Source organism: Erithacus rubecula (assembly GCF_903797595.1).
Source record: "Erithacus rubecula genome assembly, chromosome: 13".
Lineage (NCBI taxonomy): Eukaryota > Metazoa > Chordata > Aves > Passeriformes > Muscicapidae > Erithacus > Erithacus rubecula.
The window spans coordinates 4,434,918-4,459,661 of record NC_136665.1 but is presented as its reverse complement, the minus strand read 5'-3'; the positions used below and the strand labels follow the sequence as shown (position 1 = coordinate 4,459,661).

The 24,744-nt window shown below is 48.2% G+C and overlaps 3 protein-coding genes across 5 annotated transcripts in view; 2 read left to right on the top strand and 1 right to left on the bottom strand.

The window, feature by feature from the left end:
- The first annotated feature begins 14 nt into the window (after positions 1 to 14).
- On the top strand, positions 15 to 4,858 carry MANF (mesencephalic astrocyte derived neurotrophic factor). The gene is made up of 4 exons (XM_079317325.1): positions 15 to 399; positions 2,549 to 2,676; positions 3,407 to 3,548; positions 4,515 to 4,858. The coding sequence occupies exons 1-4, from the start codon at positions 30 to 32 to the stop codon at positions 4,697 to 4,699; spliced, it is 825 nt and encodes a 274-aa protein (XP_079173451.1). The 5' UTR covers positions 15 to 29; the 3' UTR covers positions 4,700 to 4,858.
- A 246-nt stretch (positions 4,859 to 5,104) lies between these two features.
- On the top strand, positions 5,105 to 8,253 carry RBM15B (RNA binding motif protein 15B). The gene has a single exon (XM_079317262.1). The coding sequence runs from the start codon at positions 5,222 to 5,224 to the stop codon at positions 7,970 to 7,972; it is 2,751 nt and encodes a 916-aa protein (XP_079173388.1). The 5' UTR covers positions 5,105 to 5,221; the 3' UTR covers positions 7,973 to 8,253.
- A 4,823-nt stretch (positions 8,254 to 13,076) lies between these two features.
- Positions 13,077 to 24,744, bottom strand: part of DCAF1 (DDB1 and CUL4 associated factor 1) — a 48,136-nt gene continuing 36,468 nt past the window's right edge. The window contains exons 23-25 of one of the 3 annotated variants that reach the window (XM_079317251.1): positions 17,540 to 17,795; positions 14,804 to 14,859; positions 13,077 to 14,087 (exon numbers count right to left, since the gene is read on the bottom strand). In XM_079317251.1, the coding sequence (XP_079173377.1) occupies positions 14,840 to 14,859; positions 17,540 to 17,795 (276 nt within the window). In that variant the 3' untranslated portion in view covers positions 13,077 to 14,087; positions 14,804 to 14,839. Of the gene's footprint in view, positions 14,088 to 14,803; positions 14,860 to 17,539; positions 17,796 to 24,647; positions 24,692 to 24,744 lie in introns of those variants that run through there. The other 2 variants (XM_079317250.1, XM_079317252.1) reach the window with 2 other exon arrangements.

Below are 24,744 nucleotides of genomic sequence, written 5' to 3'. Positions count from 1 at the left end.
ACAGGTGTGAGGATCTGCCCCTTTCCAACATGGCGCCCGCTCCGCCGTCAGGGAGCGTCGGCGAGCGCCCTTCCCTTAACAAAGATGGCAGCGAAGGGGGCGGGGACCCGCGCCGCGCGCCGCTGCTCCGCCGCCTCTCCCCAATCAGCGGCCGCCAACTCTCTCGTGGAGGCGGCGGCGCGGCCAATGGGAGCGCAGAGCGTGGCGGCCGGGCGGGGAGCTGGCCAATGGGGCGGCGGCGGCGGGGGCAGCCGGCGTGGGGTGCTGGTGCCGGTGGTGCCGGTACGGCGGGCGCTGCCGGGCGAGGCGGGATGCGGGCGGCCCACGGGCTTTGCGCGGCGCTGGCCCTGCTCTTGCTGCCGGCCGGTGGCCGAGCGCTGCGCGAAGGGGACTGCGAGGGTGAGTGCGGCCGGGCCCGGCCCGCGGGCACGGCGTGGGGAGGCCGCTTCTCGCCGCCGTCTCCCGCAGTCTGGCCCGTTCGCCGGGCTGCGGGGCCGGGACGCGGAGCAGCCTTGGGGCTGTGATAGCCCCGAGTGACAGCGCGGCCGCCGGGGCTGGGCCGGGCCCGCGGGAGCGCTGCCTCCAGCGGCAGGAAAAGTCTCCCAAGTCTGGCCAAGTGCGGGCGGGCGGGCCGGGCGCCGCTCGCCGGGGAGCGGTGCCGGGGCGGTGCTCGGGGGTGTCCGGAGCCGGAGCGATGCGCCGGGCGGCCCGCGGGACAGGCGGGGCGGGGCGGGACTTCCCTTCCGAGGGTACTGCATCTGTCGGGAAGTTGCCGGTCCCGCTCCAAGGGGTCAGTGTGGAGTCCCCACGGGAAAGAGGAGCGACGACTCCGGACGAGCGGACCGTCTCCAGGCCGGGGCAGCGTGAGCAGGGCATGGAGCTGGAGAAGGCGAGAAAGGTTACTCAGCCGGACCTCGCGGGACTCCCTGTTGCTCATCACAGTGTTAGGTTCACGGAGGGCTCGGAGTCCTCTCAGTGCGCGCAGCCAGGAACCGTGAGCAGCTGATCCAAATCAAGTCGGGCCCTTTGTGTACCACGGAGATACAAACGCCTCAGGGGTGGAACCTGTTGAGCTGCACAGCAAATTAAGCTGCTCCTGTGCAGTGAACTGAACAGATCCCCAAGTGAAGCAAGAAGAACTTGAGGTGGAGCTCTAGTAGCTGGTTGGGAGTTTGGGATACTAATATTGCTCCTCTACAGTAAGGCAGAATGAGGAGAGGGAACTCCGTAAATCAAAACTTCCCGCTGCTGTGGCAGCACTAGAGCGCTAGACTTGAAACATGTTTCTATCCTACGGTGGCCACCAGTGTCACTTCTCTTCCCAAAGTTTACACTTCCCAACAGTGGACATCAGTGTGTCTGTGTCTGGGGATAGACTGGAGGGAGGTAAATAAGGGTGCTGTATGCATACAAAAAATGTTTTCCACAATGGCCCATCTTATAAGTAGTTCTAGTTTTTATATAAGGAGAATATGTTTCTACTCAGTTCTGTGATGGCCATACTCCATTTCCTGTCCTGCCTAATTGTTGTGCCATGCATTGTGTTCTGAGTTGAACACGAGTTGCTAATGACAATAATATTTGCCAGTCCCTTCCTGCTGGGGTAAACAAATCCCATAAAAGTCTTAACTCGTTCTTTGGAGGCTGAATGGTTTCTGGCACTTGTCTTGCACAGGAAGGTATGAGAATCCCCAGGTCTGAGCAGGAATTGAGGGGGCTGCAGAGTGCTCTGTCCGGGTGATGCTGATATCCACAGATGAGTTGTGAGCAGCAGGATGACCAAAATCTGACACTCGGGCATCCCACAGGCTGTCTGCCCTCCTTCCCAGCCACACATGCAGGACTGCTGCACTTTGGAGCACATGCAGAGTGACTGCTGCCAAGGGAAGGAGCAATGACCAAGTTGTGCAGCCCTTCCCACAGGCAGGAACCTGGATCTGTCCTCTCAGCTGCAGCTGCACTTGTGGGAGTTGTGTTATGTCTAAGAGTCTTCCCTCTTTCCATCTGAAACTGCATCAGAAGCTTGTGGAAATGAAAGAGAAAGGTGCCACATGGACGTAGCATGGGATCACGTTTCTTTTTCTCTTGGAAGTAATTTCAACCGAAGTAGCCTGGTAATCAGTGATACTCTGTTACTGAAGTCAGCACACGGGGAGTCTCAGAGGATTATGTACTGAGTTGGTTTTCTATCAGCACGGGGTTTCACACCCATGTTCTTACAAGTTGCTTCCCAAAGCAGCAAGACAACTTTACATTTACATTTTTGCATGGGCGTGGTTTTGTATCCATGATCCTGTGCTCACTCAGGACAGTGTACAGAGGCCCTGGACATTTCTATGGATTTCATTTCTCAGATTCTCTCACACCCACCAAAAGTACCAGGGCATGTTGTTGATTCACACGTGCTCTGAATGACTTCCTGGACATGGGTGAAGTTCAGAAAAGTTCTGTTATCCAAACCCCCAATTCCATTTCCCTACAAGTGTCCTCTAAAAGGTCCCATGAGATTACTGCTCTGGCTGATAACTCCATCCATCTTTCCTTCCAGTGTGTATCACATTCCTGGGAAGGTTCTACCAGAGTCTAAAGGACAACAACGTTGAATTCACACCTTCCAGTATTGAAAAGGAGCTCTTGAAATCCTGCAAAGAAGCAAAGGGCAAAGAGAACCGCCTGGTAAGTAGGGGCAGTCAGTAATATTTGCCTCCTGCAAATGAGGGGAAACAGAATTAATATGATGTGGCTTCCCAGGCACTGCTTTTGCTGGCTCTGTGGCCACAGTTGGTCCTGTATTTTTTATAAGAGAGGTCTTGAGGAGTTCGATTTCTTTACCTTAAAAAAAAAAACAAAAAACACCACCCTGTCAACAGTGATTGGTCTGGCTGGCATCTCTCTATGTTACTGAAGCACTGGAGATGACAAAACTTGTTTGCTGTAGGGCTTCCCTGTCCCTTAAATGGTAAATCTGTTAAAATATTTATACTCTTTGGCTCTTTAGCTGAAAACTAAATAAAGGAAAACAAACTTGCCTAACTAAAACCAGAGGCAATTTGTGAATGAAAAGTCTCTGAATTCTCCTCAGAGAACTACAGAGATACCATCTGACATGCAGAGGGTAAACACTTCAGACATGTTCTTTGAATGAAGAAGACTATTCCTAATCCTGTTCAATTTTTATAAAGTTAAGAAACAAGAACACCAGTCTCAGCAGCTGTAAAATCAGAAAACACCTGCTCAATATTCTGGGCTGAGTTATGCTCCTTTTGCCCAGCTCTAGCAGTCTCTTGGGGAGGTTCTGTAACAGTAAACATCCAGCTGCAAAACCAAATGAGAACAGGGACAGAAAATTCTGCTTTTAGAAGCTTTTTTTCCATGTGTCCCCACTTCACTCTTTTCTTCCCTCTAGTGCTATTATGTTGGGGCCACAAGTGATGCAGCCACCAAAATCATTAATGAGGTATCAAAGCCCATGAGTCACCACATCCCTGTGGAAAAGATCTGTGAGAAGCTAAAGAAGAAAGACAGTCAGATCTGCGAACTAAAATACGGTGAGTTGCCTGCTCAGGAGGAAATGCCCATGGTTTGCTGGGGTGTGGATCACTGAAGCTGAAGCAATCCTAAAACTACTCAGTCCTGAGTTCTGTAGCCTAGTTAGGTTGCACAACCTGGGTTGCTCTCCATGAACATCCTAGAGTGTTCTATGGAGATGCTTAAGTGAGATTGTTGACTGCTAACACTTGGCTTCTGCAGGACTCTGATCAGGCCTGGAATAACTAACTCCAGGTGCAGCAGCACTGCTGTGCTCACCTGCTGTGCTCACCCTGCTGTTTGGAGTGTCGTGTTTGGGAGGCTGTGTGGTACAGCCTGTGCTGCCAGCGGGTGGGGGTGTTGCTGTGATGGGGCTCAGGCCCTTGGCTCAGTTCTGCAGTCCCAGCTGCTCTCCTGTTCCCAGCAGCCAGGTGATAAATGCCGCTTTCTCACCTCCTCTGGTGTCTCCTCAGAGCATTCCACACTCTGTTTTGCATCACCTTCCTTGAACTCTCATGTTTCTAGATGACTCCTCTTCCTGAAAAGATTAATACAAAAAACAGGCATAGAAATGCCTCCCGCTTTCCCTTGTCACTGCCCTTATACACCCTGGAAACACCTCTTGGATTGCAGGTCTTTATACTTCTCATTTCTCCTACTAAGGTCGTGTTGCTTCCTGAAAAGCTTTTTGTTGTTGGCACTTTCTTATCTTTTCCTTGATATCACTCTGCTACATTTCTTTTATCCAGTGGAAGAGAAGTGTTGCTGCTCATACAATAAAGGAGCTTTCAGGGCTATTGTGGAACTCCTGCATCTAAACTGCAACCAAGCTTTCTGTCTTCTATTACGTTTTAGCATTAAGAGCCTTATCTGCTGTCCAAAACCTAACTTAGACGTTCCTTCCACCCCCGGCACCTCCCTCCCTCTTGGGTTTTGGCTTCCTCGCCCACCGGGCGTGTCTGAGTGCAGCTCTGCTCTCCCCGCAGACAAGCAGATCGATCTCAGCACCGCCGACCTGCGCAAGCTGCGCGTCAAGGAGCTGCGGCGGATCCTGGATGACTGGGGCGAGGTGTGCAAGGGCTGTGCCGAGAAGTCCGACTTCATCCGCAGGATCCACGAACTGATGCCCAAGTACGCGCCGAGGGCGGCCGGCGCCCGGACGGACCTCTGAGGGCCGAGACCGGGGCGACGCTGGGGCGATCCCGGGGCTCTGAGGGGCGAGACCGGGGCTACGAGGGGACTGTGAGGGGCGACCTCGAGGCTCTGAGGGGCGATGCCGGCCCCGCGCTTTGTACGGGACTTTCATTAAAGTTCGCCGGTGTGTACCGGGCGGAGCCGTGCCGTGTGACGTGATTGCGGGACACACCCCCCTGCACACCCCGCTCCCTCCGGGTGCCGACATTGCGCGTCCCTCCCGCCCCGGCTCCCTGCGCGGGCCGGCCCCGCGCCCGCCCCTCAGCCCGCCGGGGGGCGGGGCTCCGCCGCCCGCCCTAATTGGCCGCTCGGCCTTCGCGCGCGGGCGGCGGGAAGCGCCGTGTGACGTCACGGCCCCGTGACGCCGGCTTACGGCGCGGTGCGCGCGGGGCGATGACGTAGGGCCCGCGCGGCGCGGCGGCCGGAGCCGCCTTCGCTCCCTTTTGTCCAAGATGGCGGCGGCCGCCGGAGGCGCCTCCTGAGCCGCGGGCCCGGCGCGATGAAGCGCGGCAGCGACCGCGACTCGAGCCCGCCGGGGGCCGCGGGCGGACGTGCGGCCGCCGCCGCCAAGCGGCCCCGCGACCGCGACCGCGAGAGCAGCAGCCGGCGCGGCCCGCACCGCAGCTCGGGCGCCTCCCGCAGCAGCCGGGACAAGTCCACGCCCGGCGGCGGCGGCGGAGGCGGCGGCGGCACCACCACCGGCAGCAGCAGCAGCGGTGGAGGCGGCTCCAGCTCCCGCAGCCACCGCGGCGATGAGCGCGCCGGCGGCGGAGGCGACTCGAACCACCGCCCGGCGGGGAGCGGCTCGGTCTCGGGCGCCCGCGGCGGCAGCCAGGCCGCCCCCTCGTCCTCCTCCTCCTCCTCGTCCCGGGCGCTCGGCGTGCCCAAGGCCAAGGCGCTGCCGGGCGCCGTGGTGGCCCCGTCGCTGCTGCTGGCCGGGCCGCCGCCGGGCGCCGCGCCCTCGCTGCTGCTGGCGCCGCTCGGGGGCTCGGCCGGGCTGGCCGGGGAGCCGCCCGGCTCCTGCGAGTACAAGACGCTGCTGGTGAGCGGGCTGAGCGCGGCCCTGCCCGACCAGCTGCTGGAGGACGGGCTGTTCCGCCTCTTCCAGCGCTTCGCGGGCGGGGGCGCCGGGGACATCAGTGTCAAGCTCTCCCACACGCCCGAGCTCGGCCGCGTCGCCTACGTGAACTTCCGACACCCCGGGGACGCCCGCGACGCCCGCCGGCACGCCCGGGCCCGGCAGCTGCTGCTCTACGACCGGCCGCTCAAGGTGGAGCCCGTGTACCTGCGCGGGGGCCGGCGCAGCCGCACGCCGCCCCCCGCGCCCTCCCCGGAGCCGCTGGGGTACCTGCCGCCCCTGCACAGCGCCTACCAGTACAAGCAGCGCTCGCTGTCGCCGGTTACCAGCCCCTTGCTGCGGGAGCCGCGGCCCCGCCACGCTGCCGCTGCCGCCTTCGCGCTGGAAGCGGCCGCCATCGGGCTCTCCCGGGAGCGGGAGCGGGCCCTGGATTACTATGGGCTGTACGACGAGCGCGGCCGCCCCTACAGTTACCCCATCGTGGCCGAGGAAGACCTGATGCCGGAGGATGACCAGAGGGCCACCCGCAACCTCTTCATCGGCAACCTAGACCACAACGTGTCAGAGGTGGAGCTGAGGCGCGCCTTCGAGAAGTACGGCATCATCGAGGAGGTGGTGATCAAGCGCCCCGCACGTGGCCAGGGCGGCGCCTACGCCTTCCTCAAGTTCCAGAACTTAGACATGGCTCACCGGGCCAAGGTGGCCATGTCGGGCCGCGTGGTGGGCAGGAACCCCATCAAAATCGGCTACGGGAAAGCCAACCCCACCACCCGGCTGTGGGTGGGGGGCCTTGGCCCCAGCACGTCCCTGGCCGCCCTGGCCAGGGAGTTCGACCGCTTCGGCAGCATCAGGACTATTGACTACGTGAAGGGCGACAGCTTCGCTTACATCCAGTACGAGAGCCTGGACGCTGCCCAGGCCGCCTGCGCGCAGATGAGGGGCTTTCCCTTGGGCGGCCCGGAGAGGAGGCTCCGAGTGGATTTTGCCAAAGCAGAAGAGACCAGATACCCGCAGCAGTACCAGCCCGCGCCGCTCCCCGTGCACTACGAGCTGCTGGCTGACGGGTACAGCCGGCACCGGAGCCTGGAGCAAGACTTGAGGGTGCGGGATAGGACTCCTCCGCACCTCCTGTACTCGGACAGAGACAGGAGCTTTGTGGAGGCAGACTGGGCCAGCCCTGCCAAAAACGCCGAACGCAGGAACAACCTGGAGAGCTACAGCCGGTCCATGCGCAGCCGGAGCGGGGAGCGCTGGGGCAGCGACAGCGACCGCAGCGTGCCCAAACCGTGGGAAGAGAGGCGGAGACGCCGCAGCCTTTCCAGTGACCGCGGGAGGACTACTCACTCGCCTTACGAGGACAGAAGCAGGACAAAGGCCAGTGGGCCAGCTCTAGACCGCAGCCCTGACAGGGCTCGCAAGGAGAATCACACTACAGAACCCGGAGCCGAGAAAGAGCAGAGCAACTCCCTCCAGAACAATCGTCACGCGGCCGAGGAGAAACCGCATCGTGAGCCAGCCGATGCTCCCCAGCCCAAAAAAAGGGACAGCGAACGCAATCATCGAACTGGTGAATCGGAATCAAAAACTCACGAGGAGCCAAAATCCGAGACCAAAAAGCTAAAGAATTTATCAGAATATGCTCAGACACTGCAACTTGCTTGGAATGGGCTTCTTGTGCTAAAAAACAGCTGCTTCCCCACCTCTATGCACATCCTGGAGGGAGACCTGGGTGTCATCAACGGACTCCTCAAAGACCACTCATCTGGCGGGAAGCTGACGCAGCTCAAAATCGCTCAGAGACTTCGGCTGGACCAGCCCAAGCTGGATGAAGTCACCCGGCGCATCAAACAAGGCAGCCCCAACGGCTACGCTGTGCTCCTGGCCACCCAGTCCGCCCCGGCAGGGGCAGGGGCCGAGGGGACCTTCCCTGTGGTAGAGCCTGGCTTGCAGCGGCGGCTTCTCAGGAATCTGGTCTCCTACTTGAAACAGAAGCAGGCTGCTGGGGTTATCAGCCTGCCCGTGGGAGGGGCAAAGGGCAGGGACAGCACAGGCATGCTTTACGCGTTCCCTCCTTGCGAGTTCTCTCAGCAGTACCTCCAGTCAGCACTAAGGACATTGGGGAAGTTAGAAGAAGAACATATGGTGATAGTTATAGTCAAAGACACTGCCTAGCCCACACTGTCTTTTCAAAATCCATGTTTTCTTTGTGTGTCACACAGCCCAGTTGTTTTTAAGGCTGACCACCTTGGTTGAGGCTCAAAACACCTTGACCAAAGTGGTAAGATTTTTAGTTTCTAATTAATTTTAATACCTATAATATCTATTAAAATTTTAAATAGAGCCCATTTTATTCGTTTTTAATATGTGACACTGTCCGCTGTTGTTCTGTATTTTTATTTTTTAACTGTATGAAAAGTTGTCAGTAAAGCCTTGTTCACTGATGGATTTCTAAACTTGTGCGGTATCCGAGTTCTTCTGGCCCAGGAAGGGTGAGTTCCTGTGCTGCAGGAGCAGCCAGGCCAGGTGAAGCCCCAGCCCAGTTCTCAGATCCCAGCCTTGAGCATCTCCATCTTTATGTGTCCTTCAAGGTGGGAGGGGAAGGGAGGTTTTTTCTGCTGTATCAGGCACTGTAAGGCTGGTTCTCTACTTTTATTTTTTTGTCCTGTTTGCTTTTTATTTCGTAAATTTGAGTCTGGATGCTTTGCTGTTGAGTCTCTATTTGAGAATAGAAGCTTCCCAGGAAGCCAGCTACCAAGGAAGCAAATCCTGATCAAGAATAAAAGTGTTTTTCGTAAGCACCAAAAAATTAGTTGATACTTGGCAAAAAGTTTGCTACTGAGAAGTGGATCCTGTGTTCAAGTTAGTGAGATTTGATACCATCTGGCATATGTCTCAGTCATAGAAGTTCTTGGATAAAACAAAAAAGGTTTGACATTCCCAATTTCTCTAAAAGGCAAAACAAGCAGAAGGAAAAAAATTATTTAAGGGAGAATCCTCTTGTGCCAATATTAGATGTGGACAAGTCAGGGACATTAAAGTGTTTGGTAAACTGGAGGTGCCCATTTGCAGTCAATCATGTTGTACTACCTGGAATCATTTCTTGAAAGATAAATGGCTATTTTCTGAAGTTTAAATTTGTCTTCAGGCTTACAAAAAGCCCCATAAATGTGTCTGTCTGGCTGAGAATGTGTTCTGTTACCACAGGTGACCTGTAACAGGGGAGCCACTGGAGATCAAAGTATGAGCTCTAAAACAGGGTGGATCCATCATCTTTGCTGTCTGTGGTATGAGGTAGTTGGTTGGGAGGCTTGACCCTCTGGGTGTTCAGCAGCAAAAGGATGTTGGTAACAAGTCCAAGCTGGAGTTAAAATCCACATTGTTCTGTTTGGGGATATTTTTATTTTTAAAAATGATGCCTGTAGATTTTAGGAGACTTACAGAAAATTGTGTGGGATTAAAAATGCTACCTTTTAAAGCTTCTTTAGATTTGCAGGTGTTTTTTGTTGTTCTCATGGTAAGCAAGTGAACAAATTTGTGGGAGAATCAGATTTATCTTGCACCAATCTCTAACCCAGCAATTCACTTGCTGAGGGTTGCCAAAAGCCCTTCTGAAACTCCTCTTAGGTATGATTGGAGTCACAATCTTCTTAGCAGGGAGTGTAACTTAGTCAGATGCTTGTTTTTCACTTTTTAACCCTGCAGATGTAGGGACATCATCAGCTGGTGATGGGTCATTAATATCAACAGTGTGGGTTGGTTTATTGGAGTGGGGGGTGGGTTGCATTTCACTTGATGCAACCTCTGTGAAGACGCGGGTCAGGGGGAAGCTGAATGCTCCACTGGGAACAGCAGGGATCCGGGAGCAGAGGAGCAGCTCCAGGCTGCTCTGGTGGCACTGTGCTGGTGGCACTGCGCTGGTGGCACTGCGCTGGTGGCACTGTGCTGGTGGCACTGTGCTGGTGGCACTGCGCTGCCCTGGTTATAGGGATGCCGGCTGCACCCGCGTGACCGAGTCCCCGATGCTGCTGTGTCGCAGGCGGTGCCAAATATCAACAATTGTAACGGTTCAGTGTTATCTGACACCAAGTGCTGTTAAAGACTCCTCGTGGCCGGTCCTGGAGCGATTAGAGGCTTTTGTGGGAGTTGCCGGCCTCGGAGGTGTCCGGGCAGCTGGCGGCACTGAGGTGGGGCAGAACAAGCGCCCGCCTGGCTGGCGGTGCGAGGGAGCTGCAGCTTGTGCTGAGCCGTGGCTTTGTGCGTGCTATGGTGTGTGAATGATAGGAAGGGGAAGGAAAGAAGTCAGTAAATTACAAAAACTGCAACTGTTTGCTGGCAAAGCCAAGGAACAGCCCAAAATCCCCCATCTCCCACTTTCCTTGTGAAATAAGTAAATAATAATGTGGGGTTGTTTAAAAGACAAAGGTTGGGTGAGATTTGAATGATGGGATTTCTGTTCCCAGAGATGTGACAGATGGTTGTAAGCATGTGGGACCAACAAATCTCCCTCCTACCAAAATTAACAGATGTAAAGGAGAAGTTGGAGAGTTATGGAAAAAATACCTGGGAGAGAAGCAGCAGCATCCATCTGACATGATGGCCTGAGCCTTTCCTTCTCCCCAGCAGGCAAGGGAGCCACACCGTGGCTTTAACAGACTGTGCCAAGGCCAAAGGCCCCAGCCTGGACCTGTGTCCACCATGCCCTCCCTACACAGAGGCATCCTGGCTGATTCTAAGAGAAACAGGCTTGAAAAAAGGTTGGCAGTCACAGCAAAATAACTCTGCATGTGAATCTTACAGCATCAAAGACTTGGGCCTTAAACTGGGATGGTCAGCATTTTTAGGGAGAAGATGGTGGTGGGGAGGCCTGAACCCCTCAGTGATGCTGGAAGGTGATAGGTAAGGCAGTGCTGGGGGTTGTTTTTGGGAGAATGGTGCCTTTCAGCCCAGTACAGTGGGCAGTAGGGTGATCATGGCAGGGTAATGGTGTCTGGCTCCTCGGGGATGATCTGAAACTCACAGGGGGAACAGGGTGTGAGATGGTGGATGGGCTGGTCTGCGAGTGTTCATGTTTAGCCTGAGGTACCCCATCTTTTATTCTAAGCACCCATTCAGCAAACATTCTCTCTTCAAGGCCTCTTTAACAGCAGTTGCTGGCTGTTTTTCCTACTGAAACAGGGATGAGGGCTAGCCCTGGACATGCTCTGATCAGTGCAGAGGAGCCTGAGTCATTACCCTGAGCTACACTTGGCGAGGTTTGTACCCTGCTCTCCCAGCCTTGGCCTGGGGGAGATTTTTTAACCCCAGCCCTGCAGGGATGTGCTGCTGGCAGGGCATTCCACAGGCTGTGCTCCATGGAAGGGTGTTGCAGTGCACCAAATGGGCCAAGCAGGTATCAGGTCACAGCAATGAGGACCATGCTGACAGGAGGGCACAGGCTGTGCTGGGAGGAAACAGCCTCATCCCTGCTCTCTGATGAAGAGGCAGGAGTATGTCTAAGCCAGCTGGCAGGACATTTAAATCTCCTTCCACCCCCTAAGCCAGAGTCTGTAACTGCTGCATAGAAGAAATACTGTATGGCACCACATCAGCCACGTGCTCTGAGTATTCCAGAAGATTATAGGATTCTTTCCAAGCAACATGCTTTTAAATAGATTACATCATGATGCCAGGGTGGCAGGTGATTTTCCAAATGCTGAGAATTCTCCCCATCCCCAGCAGCTGCAGAATTAGGGCCTAACAAAAACAAAATAATCCCTGCTAGTCCCCAGTTCTGAATTCCACTTTGCACCCAGGTTGGTGCAGTCACCTGTTCCCCAGAACTCTTCAGTGAGACCCCCAGAACTAAGGCAATAGCATGGGGTGCAGGCAGCTTCCCCAGGTGTCTTTTTAACTTCATAGAGGCCAGGTCTGCCCAGGACAGGGGCTGGGGGTGCTTCAGTAGTTCTGGGGGGTGACCTGCAGGCCCTGCCTCCTTCCCCACAGGGAAATACCCAAACCCACTCCCTTTGACTCTTCAGTGGAGTTACAGCAGGTGTGGGAGGGGAGGGAGGCTCCTATACTCACAGCACCTCAGCTTCAAGTCAAATGCATGCACAGGAGCTCCATTCCAGGTGTTTGGTTCTGTCTCACAAAACTAGCTGGTAAATTTCTCTGAAATAGGCAGCCCAAAGCAGCAGCAGATGCAGCCAATTACAGCTGGGATTTAATGCCAGAACAAGATATGCACATCTGGCACTGCATCTCTCTGGGAGTAGTAGCTGAGTACATGCTTTATTTTTTTTTCTTCTGAGCTGCACTTTTTTCTATGGTGAAGTTGGGTGGGATGGTTTCTGATAAGGCAGAGCTGTTGGATGGCATATCTGATTTTCAATCCCCTCATTTAATCAGAATGGTGCTCCAATTGCTGGTCTTAAATGCTGTAGTAGTCACTTGCTCCTCTTTATTGACTGTGTAGGGTACAATTATCCATTATAAGTTGCAGCAGAATCCTTCTTTTTAATTATTAACAAGCAGCCCTGGGTAAGTGCACTAAGTAGATGCAATGCTGGAGGAAAAAGCTCTCCCTTCTTTCAGTTCAAAAGGAAATCCTTCCTCTTCAAGACCTTGAGCCTTAGTTGAAATGAGCAGTTCTTGGTGGAAAACTGGTAGTAGTCTCAAGGACTGGGAAGTCTCCAGTTCCCTGTTCTGCCTCAAACTCTGTTCTGAAAGTGGCCAAAACAGATAAAGGGTTAAAAGGTGAGTGGATATTATCAGAACACCTGGGAATAAACAGCACAGGCCCAAGCTGTGCAGCTGGGTCTGCACTGGGAAGTCAAACAATCCACTGCTGTTTCTTCCTCCTGCTCTGAGGGCAGGGCCTCTTTCCTGCTCCCACAGGAGCAGGCAATTTGCCCTGTGCCCTGACAGCCACAGGGCAGCCTGGGCAAAGCCAAACCACAGGAGGAAGCTGGTGCTGCTGCTCCCAGCACACCCCAGGAGAGCAGAATTCCCTGCCTGAACCACAGAGCAGACACTCCAGAGCACCTCCCCACAGCACCAGTGGCTCCCTCTCAGTGTGGTGAGGATGCCACTGAGAACTCCAGGCTCTCAAGAAACCCAGAGCTACTGTGCCATAGACATGCTGTGCTCCCAAATCCCTTCTTTGGTTTCCTTTGTATTTCTTTTGTGTTTTCTTTGCCCTTCCTCACTGCAGCCAGGTTCCAGCTACACCTGGCTGCTCTCACATGGAGCACTGCTTTTGCATGGCTACAATTCACAGCCATACACATAGACAGGATTTGCATTTCATTTTTTAATAAATACACTTTACATTAAAGAAAAAGGCCTTCAATTTGCAGTTTCCACACAGAGGACGAGAGGAAAAAAAAAAAAAAAAAAAAAAAAGAAAGAAAGAAAGATAGATTAAAAAACTTGAACCACAAAGGGCAGAGGGGAGAAAAAGGGCACAAACTTCAATCCCAGATTCCTATGTCTTCAGGAATACCAGGCTCTGACTAGGCCCAGCCAGGATTTCAGCCTCCCACTATAGCTGGTACCACAGCGCAAATCCACATTAGCAAACACCCCAGGGGCTCTTCCCTGGAGGACAAAAGCATCTGGAACACACTGGTGCATTAGCAGGTATAACACCTGTAGTTCTTTTTTAAAAATAAAATCATATTTAAAATAAAAATATTCTCACTCAACAATATTAGAAACCATGATCCTCTTATTTTACTTAGTAGTTGCATAAATTTTAATTTCTTTTAATTTTAAACAATTTTTCTCCCCAAACCTACCCCATGGTAACAAGGTACTACAGGAATACAAAGGTCTCCCCTCTTTACTAGAACACTTGCCTTTTTTTTCTTTTTTTTTTTTTTATAAAACTATTTCTGTTCTTTAGGAAAGAACTTTATACAAAGAAAATATATTGTGAAATATCTTCAGAAGTTTCCTTGAAGAGTCATCTCAGCCTAAAATGAAAAATCAAAAAAAAAAAAAAAAAAAAAAAAAAAAAAAAAAAAAAAAAAGGCAGAGAGAAATGAGGCCTAACCCCAGGTCTCTTTATTGAGACTTAGCCCCGAGCCTCAGACTGAGCCAAACCAACACAGCGGATGGGCAGGAGATGCTCAGGTTTTCCCAGGAAGAGCAGGGCTGGGGTGCTCAGAGTCAGTTTCCAATTTGGTCTCTGGTCTTGTGCTGGGAAGGGAGGTCTCCTCCTGCCACACCCCGCCCCGCAGCGCTGCTCACTCATTCAGGGACAGGATGATGTCATCCTCCAGGTCCGAGTTGTCCGAGCTGTCGGCTGCAAAGGAGACAGTTCGTTATGTTTGCTGTGTGACACGGGCACTCACCCAGGCACAGGAGATGGCCACCCCTGCCCGAGGCTGCAGCTCCTCCAGCCAGCACCATCAATGCTCCAAACCACTCCAAAGCAGCAGGAAATCTGCACCAGAGCTTTCCTTCCCTGCTTACAACAGAGGCTCAAGAAGAGCAGCTTTAGCAAGTGCAGTTCCCATGAGGTAGCAGGTTTTTCCCCTGACAAGGTGGGGAGGACACCAGAAGAGAGCTGCCTGCATAACTTCTTGTACACAACAAAGGGCAACAGCTCTTCACACCAGGGGCTGGACAGATGTGACAGTCATTCCTCACAGCTGGACAGCTCCACCAGCCTGGCCCCTGTATGATGTGCACAAGGCAATTCCTTATACAGTGAGCTGGACCTCACTAAGGTGGAAGCAATCCACACACTCCCAACTAGAACCTTCCTCCAGGTAACTCAAAGGTTTCTGTAATGAATTTAACTACAGGTCACTTCCTGAAGGTCACCTGCAAATTGAGCTCTTCCTGATTTTCTTCATTGTGGTACAGAATGAAGACATGAAGGGATTTACCAGAAGCAGTCACACACACACACACACACACACTTGCTTTTTATCTTAAAACATAAGATCTCTCCTCCCTCAGTTGTGCAAGAGGGAAGTGGTAGCAGCTCTGGCAGCAAGGGGGCTCCTGCCTTACCTTAGAGGTGATGGTGGCTCTTTTTCTTATGCGAATTCATTGGATGCAGCAGATAACTGGGTGTTAAAAATAGTTTAAAAAAAAAAAAAAACAACAAAAACACCAAGACTTCCACTTAGCCATCTCAGTAATGGTGGATCTCTAAAATGGCTGTTAAGAAAGACCTTCTGGAAGGTTCAGCCCTTCTCAGATGCTATTCTTAGGGGAAGAAAAAAATCACAGCAAGCACAGAGGGCACAAACCCTTTCCCCCAACCGTCCTCCCTGAAGATCAGCCAGCTGCCTTTCCACTGTGATCAGCAAGGGATGCTCCATCTCACCATCCATCACAATGAGCCTAAGCTGAGGGATCATCAGTGCTCCCAGAACAGCCACAGCCACCTTGGGGAGTTAGAAAACACCAGCCAGTTCTGCAGTAGCTACAGTTACACAGAGGGAAAGAAGCATACACAAGATAAAAATCCAGAAACTCTGGAGAAGAAAAGCTGGGAAAGTTGGAGTTTTGGGGGGTTTTTGTTGTTTCATTTTTTTTTTAAACCCAGAGGAAAGCTTTGAGAAAGAAACTCCTCCCTATTGCCCAATTCAACACACAACCTTTCAGTTCTGACCTTTGTGTCTCCAAGTAAACCTGACTGCAATTAACTGCTTGGCATAGTTTGCACAGACCTGCCTGGAAGTTGCCATTTTGGATTATGGAAGAAAAGAGGAATCACAATCAAGAGTCAGCCATGCTGCTGGTGAGAATTCTATATATTTCTTCCATTCTGTGTCACTTGTGCATTTCAAAAATTACACCAACCTGGCCCAGGAACAAGCTCTTGAGAGACCTGCACAATGGATGAACTGCTTTGACAAACAGATCTGATGTCCCCAAGGTGGTAACAAAGGGGAAGGAAGACAAATTCATACTTAAAATGAATTAGAACCTCTTCTAAAGCCCAAGGGACTAATGCCACTCCTCTTTTTCAGTTGTTCTCCGAATTATTTTGCTCACTGTATATTGTGGAAGTTCACTCACAATACAGCAAGAATCTGCACTAGAAAACTCTCTAAAGCAGCCCACGCTACTTGCTACACTGGTAGTGCCACTACAACTTTTAACTCTGGAAGTATAAGCAGAGGGAAATTTTAATTGCTTTTTGCTGGGCGGAAAACAAAGGAAGCTGCCACAAAACCCCACTCATCAAACCCATCAAGGACCATGCATGCATCAGCCTGGCAGAGCTGCACTTCCTGTTCTGAGTTCCTGAAACTGCTGCTAAGCAACCTAACAGCCATAGGATGGGCTGGCTGCAGCTCCACAGCCATACAGATCAAAGTTCTGCTCAAATAGCTCTATCCATAAATGATGTACAGACGTGGCCACTTTGTAACACAGTGCTCTGCAGAGCATGCCTGCAATTTCTGCCAAGTAGTCCCTGGTTTGTTCCAGTTCTTGAAATGGCCTGAACATCCTGGCCATCCTGCCCCTTGCACAATTCAAGCTATAGCACCCCAGATGCTCCCTGAAGAGCTCCTGACCCTGCATTCCCTGAGGAAAAACAAGTGGAGTTGTGTCATGGAGATCCTGCCCACTACTAGGACACAGAGGTTCCTTGTAACTCCAAAATGTTGCACTGCAAGATGCTATTAATGACTGATATGTGCAAATATCCTATATGCCCCTACAGTATAAACCTATTTCCTTCAGAGAACAGCAGAGTGACCCCACAAAATAACCCTGGCAACCTCATGTGGCCACAGCCTTGAAAATGGCTGAGCTACATTGCCACAGAAGAGTGGATGAATCTGTCAGCCACATCCCTGCCAAGGAGGGGCCTGGCATGTTCAATCCTCCAGCTCACTGGCAGGGAAGACTGATGTGAGAGCTGAGATGGGAATCAATCTATCACTGCAGGACTTCAAACACCTTGCACACTGTAATTACTCATCCTTACCAACCTTTTAACTTAAGGTAACTATATTATGTCCATTTTTACAGCTTGAAAATTAAAAATAACTAAGTGGTTTGGCTGCACATACTCAAACATTGTGCTGCAGAAAAAGGAACAGACTCTCACAAATCCCAAGCCTGATGCTATCCTACTCACCTTCTCTCTTGTGAAATATGTTTCCAAATATTATTGCTACATAAAAAGTTCAGACCTTTCTATACACACATACACACACACTTTGTATTTTCCAATCACTGTATTTGTGGAATAAAAAAAAAGGAAGAGAACAATTTAAATTGTATACCAAAAGTTATGTTACCTTCAGGATAGTCTAATGAAGAAGTGAAGTCAGAAATGCCATGTTGGCTTTGCACTTTAAGCAATTACAAAAGAGAAAGAACAGCACCAAGAATCAGAAGTGCTTCTCTGTCCTCACAGGCTCACATGAGGCAGAGAGGACAGGTGAGGTAAGAGTTAAACCTGTGTCCCCTTGAAGGGGAGGACAGGCAAACAATCAGACAAAGCTTATCCACAAGGAGTTTTCACACACAAACACACACATGGGAGCACTTGAAGAAAGGAGATGCCTCCTTTTCTAGAATGCACAGTTGCTCTCTCACATAAGAGCTGTTTTTACCAGCAGATTACTAAGAGAAGCCCCAGGGAACAGCCATGATGAAGGCCTGTCACTCATACCAACCAGGGAAAAAGTCAGTTAAGTCATTTCAGGGGAAACTTAGATGTTGCCTCTTTATCAGGACCTTAAGCAGGGGACAAGGTCACCAAGGTGGGCACACACTTACTGTCTCCAAGTATCAGTTCAACTTCCTCATCAGCATCAGAATCTTCATCTTCACCCTCATCTCCCTCTTCCAGGAGGTTGGCAATCTCCTCATCATCGGAGGGAGAAAAGTCATTTTCTCCATCCTCACCAGCATTCTCATTGTTCTCATCCTCCTCTAGCTCAGCCTCCAGCAGCTGGTCTGTATCTAGTTCATCCAGGTCATCTGTGTCATCATCATCTTCATCATCATCTTCTTCCTCTTGCTCCTCTTCCTCCTATAAAGACAGCAAAAATAGTCATTTTGCAGACATTAAGATAAATGTAGAATGGAATAACAGTAACTAAAGAAAACCTATAGTTTGCACTTCTCCCTGTATCCAGCCATCAGACATTATAAACACTCTCCCATCACCCATCTAAGCATTTTCTCCAAAGCTTCTGAATATCACACATGCCAGATCACCTGCAGGCCTGCAAAATGCTGGTGCAAACAGGTACTCAGGTACCATTGGCTCAATTTCCTCTCCAGGACTGGCCACCAACACGTGTCACCACAATGCACCCTTGAGAAGGACATGCAGTAGGACCTGTTAATCCATGGCTTTGTTGCTAGTATTGTGCAAACTGCTTTAATTTCAGCAGGACCAACATCTCCACTTGACATCAAACCACATGCACTATCAGTCTCTGTCACTGCCATTTAGACGAGGTACAAAATGTAGCAAAAGATACTTTCAGCCTAAGTCAATCCCTGAGTCTCTCAGCTTCAGATGATAGACATGTTTAAGGCAGGTCAGAAGCCTCATCTTTGGTATTTACCTCTAGATCAAGATCTTTATCAAACCATAAAAATTTGCACTCAGTAAAGCAACTGAATTCCTCATTGCACAGATGAAATCCAGAAATCTGTGTGTAGTGAATGAGACTGTCTGGAAGAAGGGTAGAGCTGTTACAGCTCCTTCTCACTCAAACTGCCACCACAAGCCAAGCTCCAGAGCATTCCAGGACTGAAAGAAAATCTACCTGCACATCTTCTCAGCCACACCTGCTTCTCTAAAAGAATGCTCTCAACTCATTCAGTCCTAATTGCCCATTTGTTTCTGGAGGAGACACATTTTGCAAAATTAGGAAACAATTAAGATGGATATCTAACAACCCACTTCAAGGGTTCCTTTGGTCCTCAAGGTCACCACACTCTCACTGTTTAGACTGCTGCATTTTCAATTCTAAAGGGACAGAGGAAAGTCCTTTACTGTCATTTCCACAACCTACTTTTTCTTCAGTCAGTGCCATAAAAAGCCACCACACCCACACAAATCCAACATCTGTCACAGGGAAAAAAAAAAAAAAAAAAAAAAAAAGGAAAGCCAAAAAGCCTGAGTAAATTGTATTGTTTCTTCACTTGCAAAAGGCAGCCAAGTCTTCTCTGCTGACCAGAAGTGCCATGTTCTTAAATGCAGATTACAGTATAAAAGCAATGGTTTGCTACATATAATTTCCTTTATGAAAGAGTTTATATTAAATATAAAATTAAAACCAACCTGTTTTAAAGCCAGTGCTCATTTTAAGAAATTACAACTTTGAGTCAATGAGTCCTCAAATAAACAGACATAATTGTGTACACACTGGGAGAGGAAACACCTTAGTTGCAGTTCAGTTTTAAACTGAAGTGCCATGCTGGGTATAATTTTCCATAAAACATACTGAACCAAATATAAAAGCTTTGCCTTAATAATTTGTATTTCTTTCTGTTCTATGCAGTAGCTGTAGAGAGACTAATGTCTTAAATTTTATTACTCTATTCAGAATTGGAATGCTGATTTTTTAAATTTTTTTAATTCAGATTAAAAACTGAAAAGGCAGGAGAGTTTATTTTCCTTTTTAAGTGTCTAAATAACTTGGAAGCAGAAAAGAGATATCAATTTACTCAAAAATCTTGCAAATATTAAACAAATTTTCTCAGTATCTGGAGATAGAGACACACCTGTAGATATTAGGAAGAAAGAATGTTGTATACAAGATCAATTTAGAGTCAGTGTAGGTAAAACTTAAAGGATTCTGAAATGAGCTAGGTCCCCTAGGTGTTTCTACACCTGTGGAATTTCTGAAAGCATTTTTTTCCTAAATAGCTAGTCCACAAGGATTCAAACTGTCAAAACTACTAAATTTGATTATGTTTCATCTATAATGTATTTCTTGGAAATTGAATTACTGCTTCATCAACATTCTAATTCAAGCTTAAGGCAAGGCATTTTATACCAGTATCACCCTTCAAATACAGGATGAAATGAAATACAGCTGTACAGAGCTAACAATCCCTTCTGGCTGACAAGAGTAAGAGCCAAATTACACAGAAAGGCTGTATATTTAGCTGCAAATTAACTTTAAAGGGTTATATCAACCAGTGAAGAAAAAATAATTTGTGAAAACACAAACAGAAAAAATGAAATGTTTCCATTTTTACAGTTTAAATTACTTAATCTGAACTTGGTGATTGTTCAGGCCACATTAATTTAAAAACTACTTAAGAGCAGTAAGGTAAAATGAAAATTATCCCTGTCCTTGGTAAAACAGAAGACAGTGTGTAACTCATAGTAGAAGAAGTCACATGTGCATGTGAGTGTGACATACACAGTGAGATCCTTACAGAGCTGGAGGGGTGACATATCACAGGGCTCAAGAGAAGAATCTTCATCAGTGAGGAGGAAACCTGTACCTTATGTTTTAAATAACCCAATCACCACTTGGACACTGTGAAGCTCCTGCTAAGCCACAGGCAAATGAATTCTGCCCCAGCTTCTGAGCCATTGCAAGCCAAGCAGAAGCTTTGCAGGCCAGTGCAGCATTCCTGGCTGGAGCAGACAGCTCCACACAGAGCCTGGGGACAGCCCTCCAAACAAAGCACCCAGAGCTTCTTCTCCCAAACCCAAGCCCTGGGACACACAGCTGAGAAAGGAATGAGGGAGTGCCAGGTGCAGTCCAACACCTCCACTTGTAAGTGACATCCAGGCTGTTCATGAGGATGAATCTCCACAAGACACAACAACTATCTCATGTAAGGGATCCCTACACAGAGAGAGAATGGCACACCTTCCCCAGGGACTCAAGCATTCTGAGTAAGAGCAGAGAAAAAAAAACAAAAAACCAAAAAAACCTGGTGCCATGTCACAAAGAAAGACAAGACAGCTATTCCAAACCATATCCAGGTTTGTGTAGAAAGAATTTACAGAGATGTAATAAGTACAAGAAAACCTGGACATAAACTTACAGAAACAGAAAAGTTGGTTACACAGCAAAGGACTATCTTGAGATCATCTCAAAGCAAATTATTGGGAACTTAACTCTACTAGCAGTTTGCTTCCAGAAAGCAGAGTAGATTTGGTTCAGTTAATTTGCCACTTATAACTCCCAAAGGAAAAAACAAAACATCCCCTAACAGAATGGCAGATACTGGAGTGGCTGCACTGGAACAAAAAAAACCTACTTCCTGACCTAATTCTTCATATTGCCAGTTTTTACAGCCCTTTCAGAGCTCAGTAAATACCCTTGGCACTTTTCAAGCATTATGTGTTTTCTGCCATATTGTTCTTTGATGCTTGCTGGCACACACTACATAAGCTTTCATCATCATCATCAACCTTCTTACCATTCCCCTTTACCAATCATCTTGGACCTACAAAATTCACAAATCTGTATTTTTTGGGTAGCAAAGCTGATTGATACTTGATATACTCACCAGTGTTCATCTCTCAAAAACCATTCAAAGGCTCAGGAAACTCCAGTATTTCACTTATTCAAACTGATGCAAACTACATGTTAGCTAAGCAGAACTTTAACTTTTTGATTTTAACACACTTCTGTAATGTATTCTAACATTAAATTAGTGTCTGTAGAAAGTGCTTTCAGGAAGTATGACATACAGCACTGCAGATCTGCAGTATATAAAAATACACTAGTCTGCTTTCAAGTACTCTCAAGACATTTTTATAGAGCTTTCTTATATTTCTTGAATCCAAAACTTTTTTATGACCACATGACCAGAATTTGAGACTTCTCCACTGTAGATTACATAATCTCTCAAATTCACATTAGGCTGGCCTTTAGTTGCCAAAGGAAGACCCCACAAGTCTTTTTCAATTGTTGATATTTGGGTTGGAAATTTTGAGTTTTGAGATCTACAAGTCACTCATTTTTTGCCTATTTGATATGGTTTCAGCTGTTAAAAGGTTTCATGTTTGTCTCGCACCTCACAGACCTTTTCTTCCTCTACTAGGAGCAGATTCACAGTGCAAAACCAAGCAGCACATCAACAGTTCTGGGACTGCTCCTTCCCCAGCCCCTGCTCACCTCCCATCAGCACCTCCAAAGCAGCACCTCTCCCCTCCAGCTGCTTTCCAGCAACACTTCATCTCCCTGAAAACACAAATTTCTATTGCACCTCTCAGTCTGAAGCATGCTAGATGCAATTATTCTAACTATTCTTACTTTCATCTACCATTTTGCTATCTGCAGAACAACTAATCAACGTTAGTAAAGCTTTTCCTACTACTTCAAATGTTTCAGCTCAGATTTAATTCACCCTGGCTACTTTTAGCCAAGTCAAATAATCTGCTAGTAACATCTGGTCCTGAAAGTTGTTTATTTCATCTATGTTTGTTTTCTTTTTAAAGAAATTCATGTTTTCTATAGTCTCATTAGTTTGGTAATTTATTTGCTTTTGCAAGAAACAGCCTACTGGTTTACTTCACCCTCCTTCCCCAAGTTTATCCTAGAGCAAATTTGTAACTTCAGTAATCTGATCCCTTCCAGATTATCAGCATTATTTTAATTACTCCCTATTGCCAATCTTGGGAAGCTGCTTTGCTTTCATAAAAGGAGGACATATGATCATTGTTCAAATACAAGTGTACTGAAGAATGTTTCATTCAGAAGAGTAAGTCTCTCCTTGCTCTAGTAATTTATCTATCTTTCTCCACTGACAATACCCTTGTCCTATCTTCTGACAATTGTACTCTGCTGAGTACCATATGGGTACTTTCTGGGCCTTTGCAATGCAATTCCCAAGAGTGACAATGTCTGGTTTTCAGTCACTTAAAGAGTTTCTATCCAATTACTCCCCCCTAACCACTTCTTAACACTCCCAGACAATGGGTAGTAGAAAAAACTTTAAAACAGCCAACAGACTCCCTGGTGAAGCATGTCAGGATTTTCAGATCCTAGATTACCTAGTGTCCATCTTTCCCCTCAGCTAGCAAACCTGCAATTCCTGTCATGTACCAGTAAATTAATTCCAAGTATTCATCTCTTTCAGACTACAGGGCTACACCTACTTTTACCTTCTTGGCTACTTCAGGGTTAGAATTTCTACTTCTTCATAGCCATTAGTCATAGAGCTAAAAATGTAGAAGCCTGGGAAGGTGCAGAAGTTGCCATATGTAACAAGCAAGGAATCTTACCATAGGCTTCTATGCAGGTGTAGGTATGTGCAGATTTAAAACAGGAAACAGCACACAGCGTACAGAATGTCACAGAGGCAAAACATGGAGTGAAGAAATAAAAAGCAGTTAATCTCTCAGTCTATGTAAGAAGGTTCAGCTTGTCTAGCAATGACCTGTGATGAATGACAAACCATCCATGACACAAAAGCTTTAAGGGAATGGGCCTCACATGGATTGGGAGGTTCAGGTGGGGCTCTTTTGAGCAAACTCAGGTTTTACCTATGAAATGTTTCCATTTCAATCTGTCTGCAACTGATGATAATCAACCTGGCTCCAGTCACAGCCCTCTGAGGCATGTGCAAGCCACCACTTCACAGATGGTACCTTCCTTAATGCTTGGGATAAAGGGATTCTAAGGTGACTGCTATTATATTCTCTGCTATTATATGCTGCAGGGCTCAGAGGTAATGTAAGGAGTACAGAACTAGGCACAATTTCTCAATAGGCTTCTTTTCCTTTCTCTCACTGATCTCAGACTCTCACAAAAATAAATTAATTCCTTTAATTTTATGACAAACAACAATACATAAGGGAATTCAAGAATTTGGAAGGCAAACGAACTCTCCCTCTATAGACAAGAATCTGTTTTTTTATTTCCTAAAGCCTCTGACCAACATTTCTCATCACAGCTGAGGCAGCTTTTATTTACTTGGATCCCAACTACTGTGGGAATTCTAGAAACGTATTAGGCAAGAGGAAGGACATCTTTGATTTATGTAACTGAACAGGCAGAATATGTTTTTATCTCTGCTGAAGCTTTTTTAGTCCATAATACTAAGTCTACCCTTCTGGAAACTCCAAATACTTATCTTTTTCCAAGAATTTCCTTTGCTTGGACTGCCTGAGAGCTACTGAAAATAGATTCTGAAACAGTAGAATAGGCTAAAGCAGTCTCAGTTATTTGCTACTAAAAATGTGGTAAAAGGTACAGGGACTGTTCTTTTAAATATCTGTTTTGGAGGATGCCTGTTTAAAAGATGTTTCTGTTATATAAAAAGATCTTTGATAGAAACCTCTCTTTACTGAGCCTTCCCAGCTGCCACAAAGTTCAAAAATTTCTATGAAGGTGTGCAATAGACACATTTATTATCATTGGAGACATTCACAGCTATTATTCTGTAAAACATTTTATCCCTGAGCAAGACTTGAAGTCAAACTGTACCTTCAAATATTACAAGAACAGCTCCTAAACAAACCCTTACTTAAGGGTCCCTGGTGACAAAAATCATTCTAGTTAGCTTATAGTGGCAAAGCACCACCATGGTCTGATGATTCCCAAACATTTGAGCCAATATGGATTAAGGTTTGTGTCTTTCCCCAGCAAGTAAGTATTCATATGAAAAAAACAAACCAACTATATCAAACAACAGCAATAAAGTACAGTGGAACTGCTGCTGGAATTACTGTTGCAGGCATAGAGGGGGAGAATCCTAAAATAAAAGTAGAATCTTGGATCACAAAGACCATATAGAAAGCTGAGGAAGACATTCTTCACCCTGGCTAAACCATCTGTTAGAATAGTGATTGTCTTTCAAGTCTATTGCCTTATCAACAAAGTTTATTTCCCATCACCTAGAATTTTCTAAACCAATGCAAAAAGACAAATTACACACCTACCATCAACCATTTCGATAGCCCAGAAGCACTGCAGGATAATTAACAGTTCTTCAGGTCTGGCAAAAGAAGTAGAACACACTTTATAGGACAGGGACAGCTAGGTGAAGCA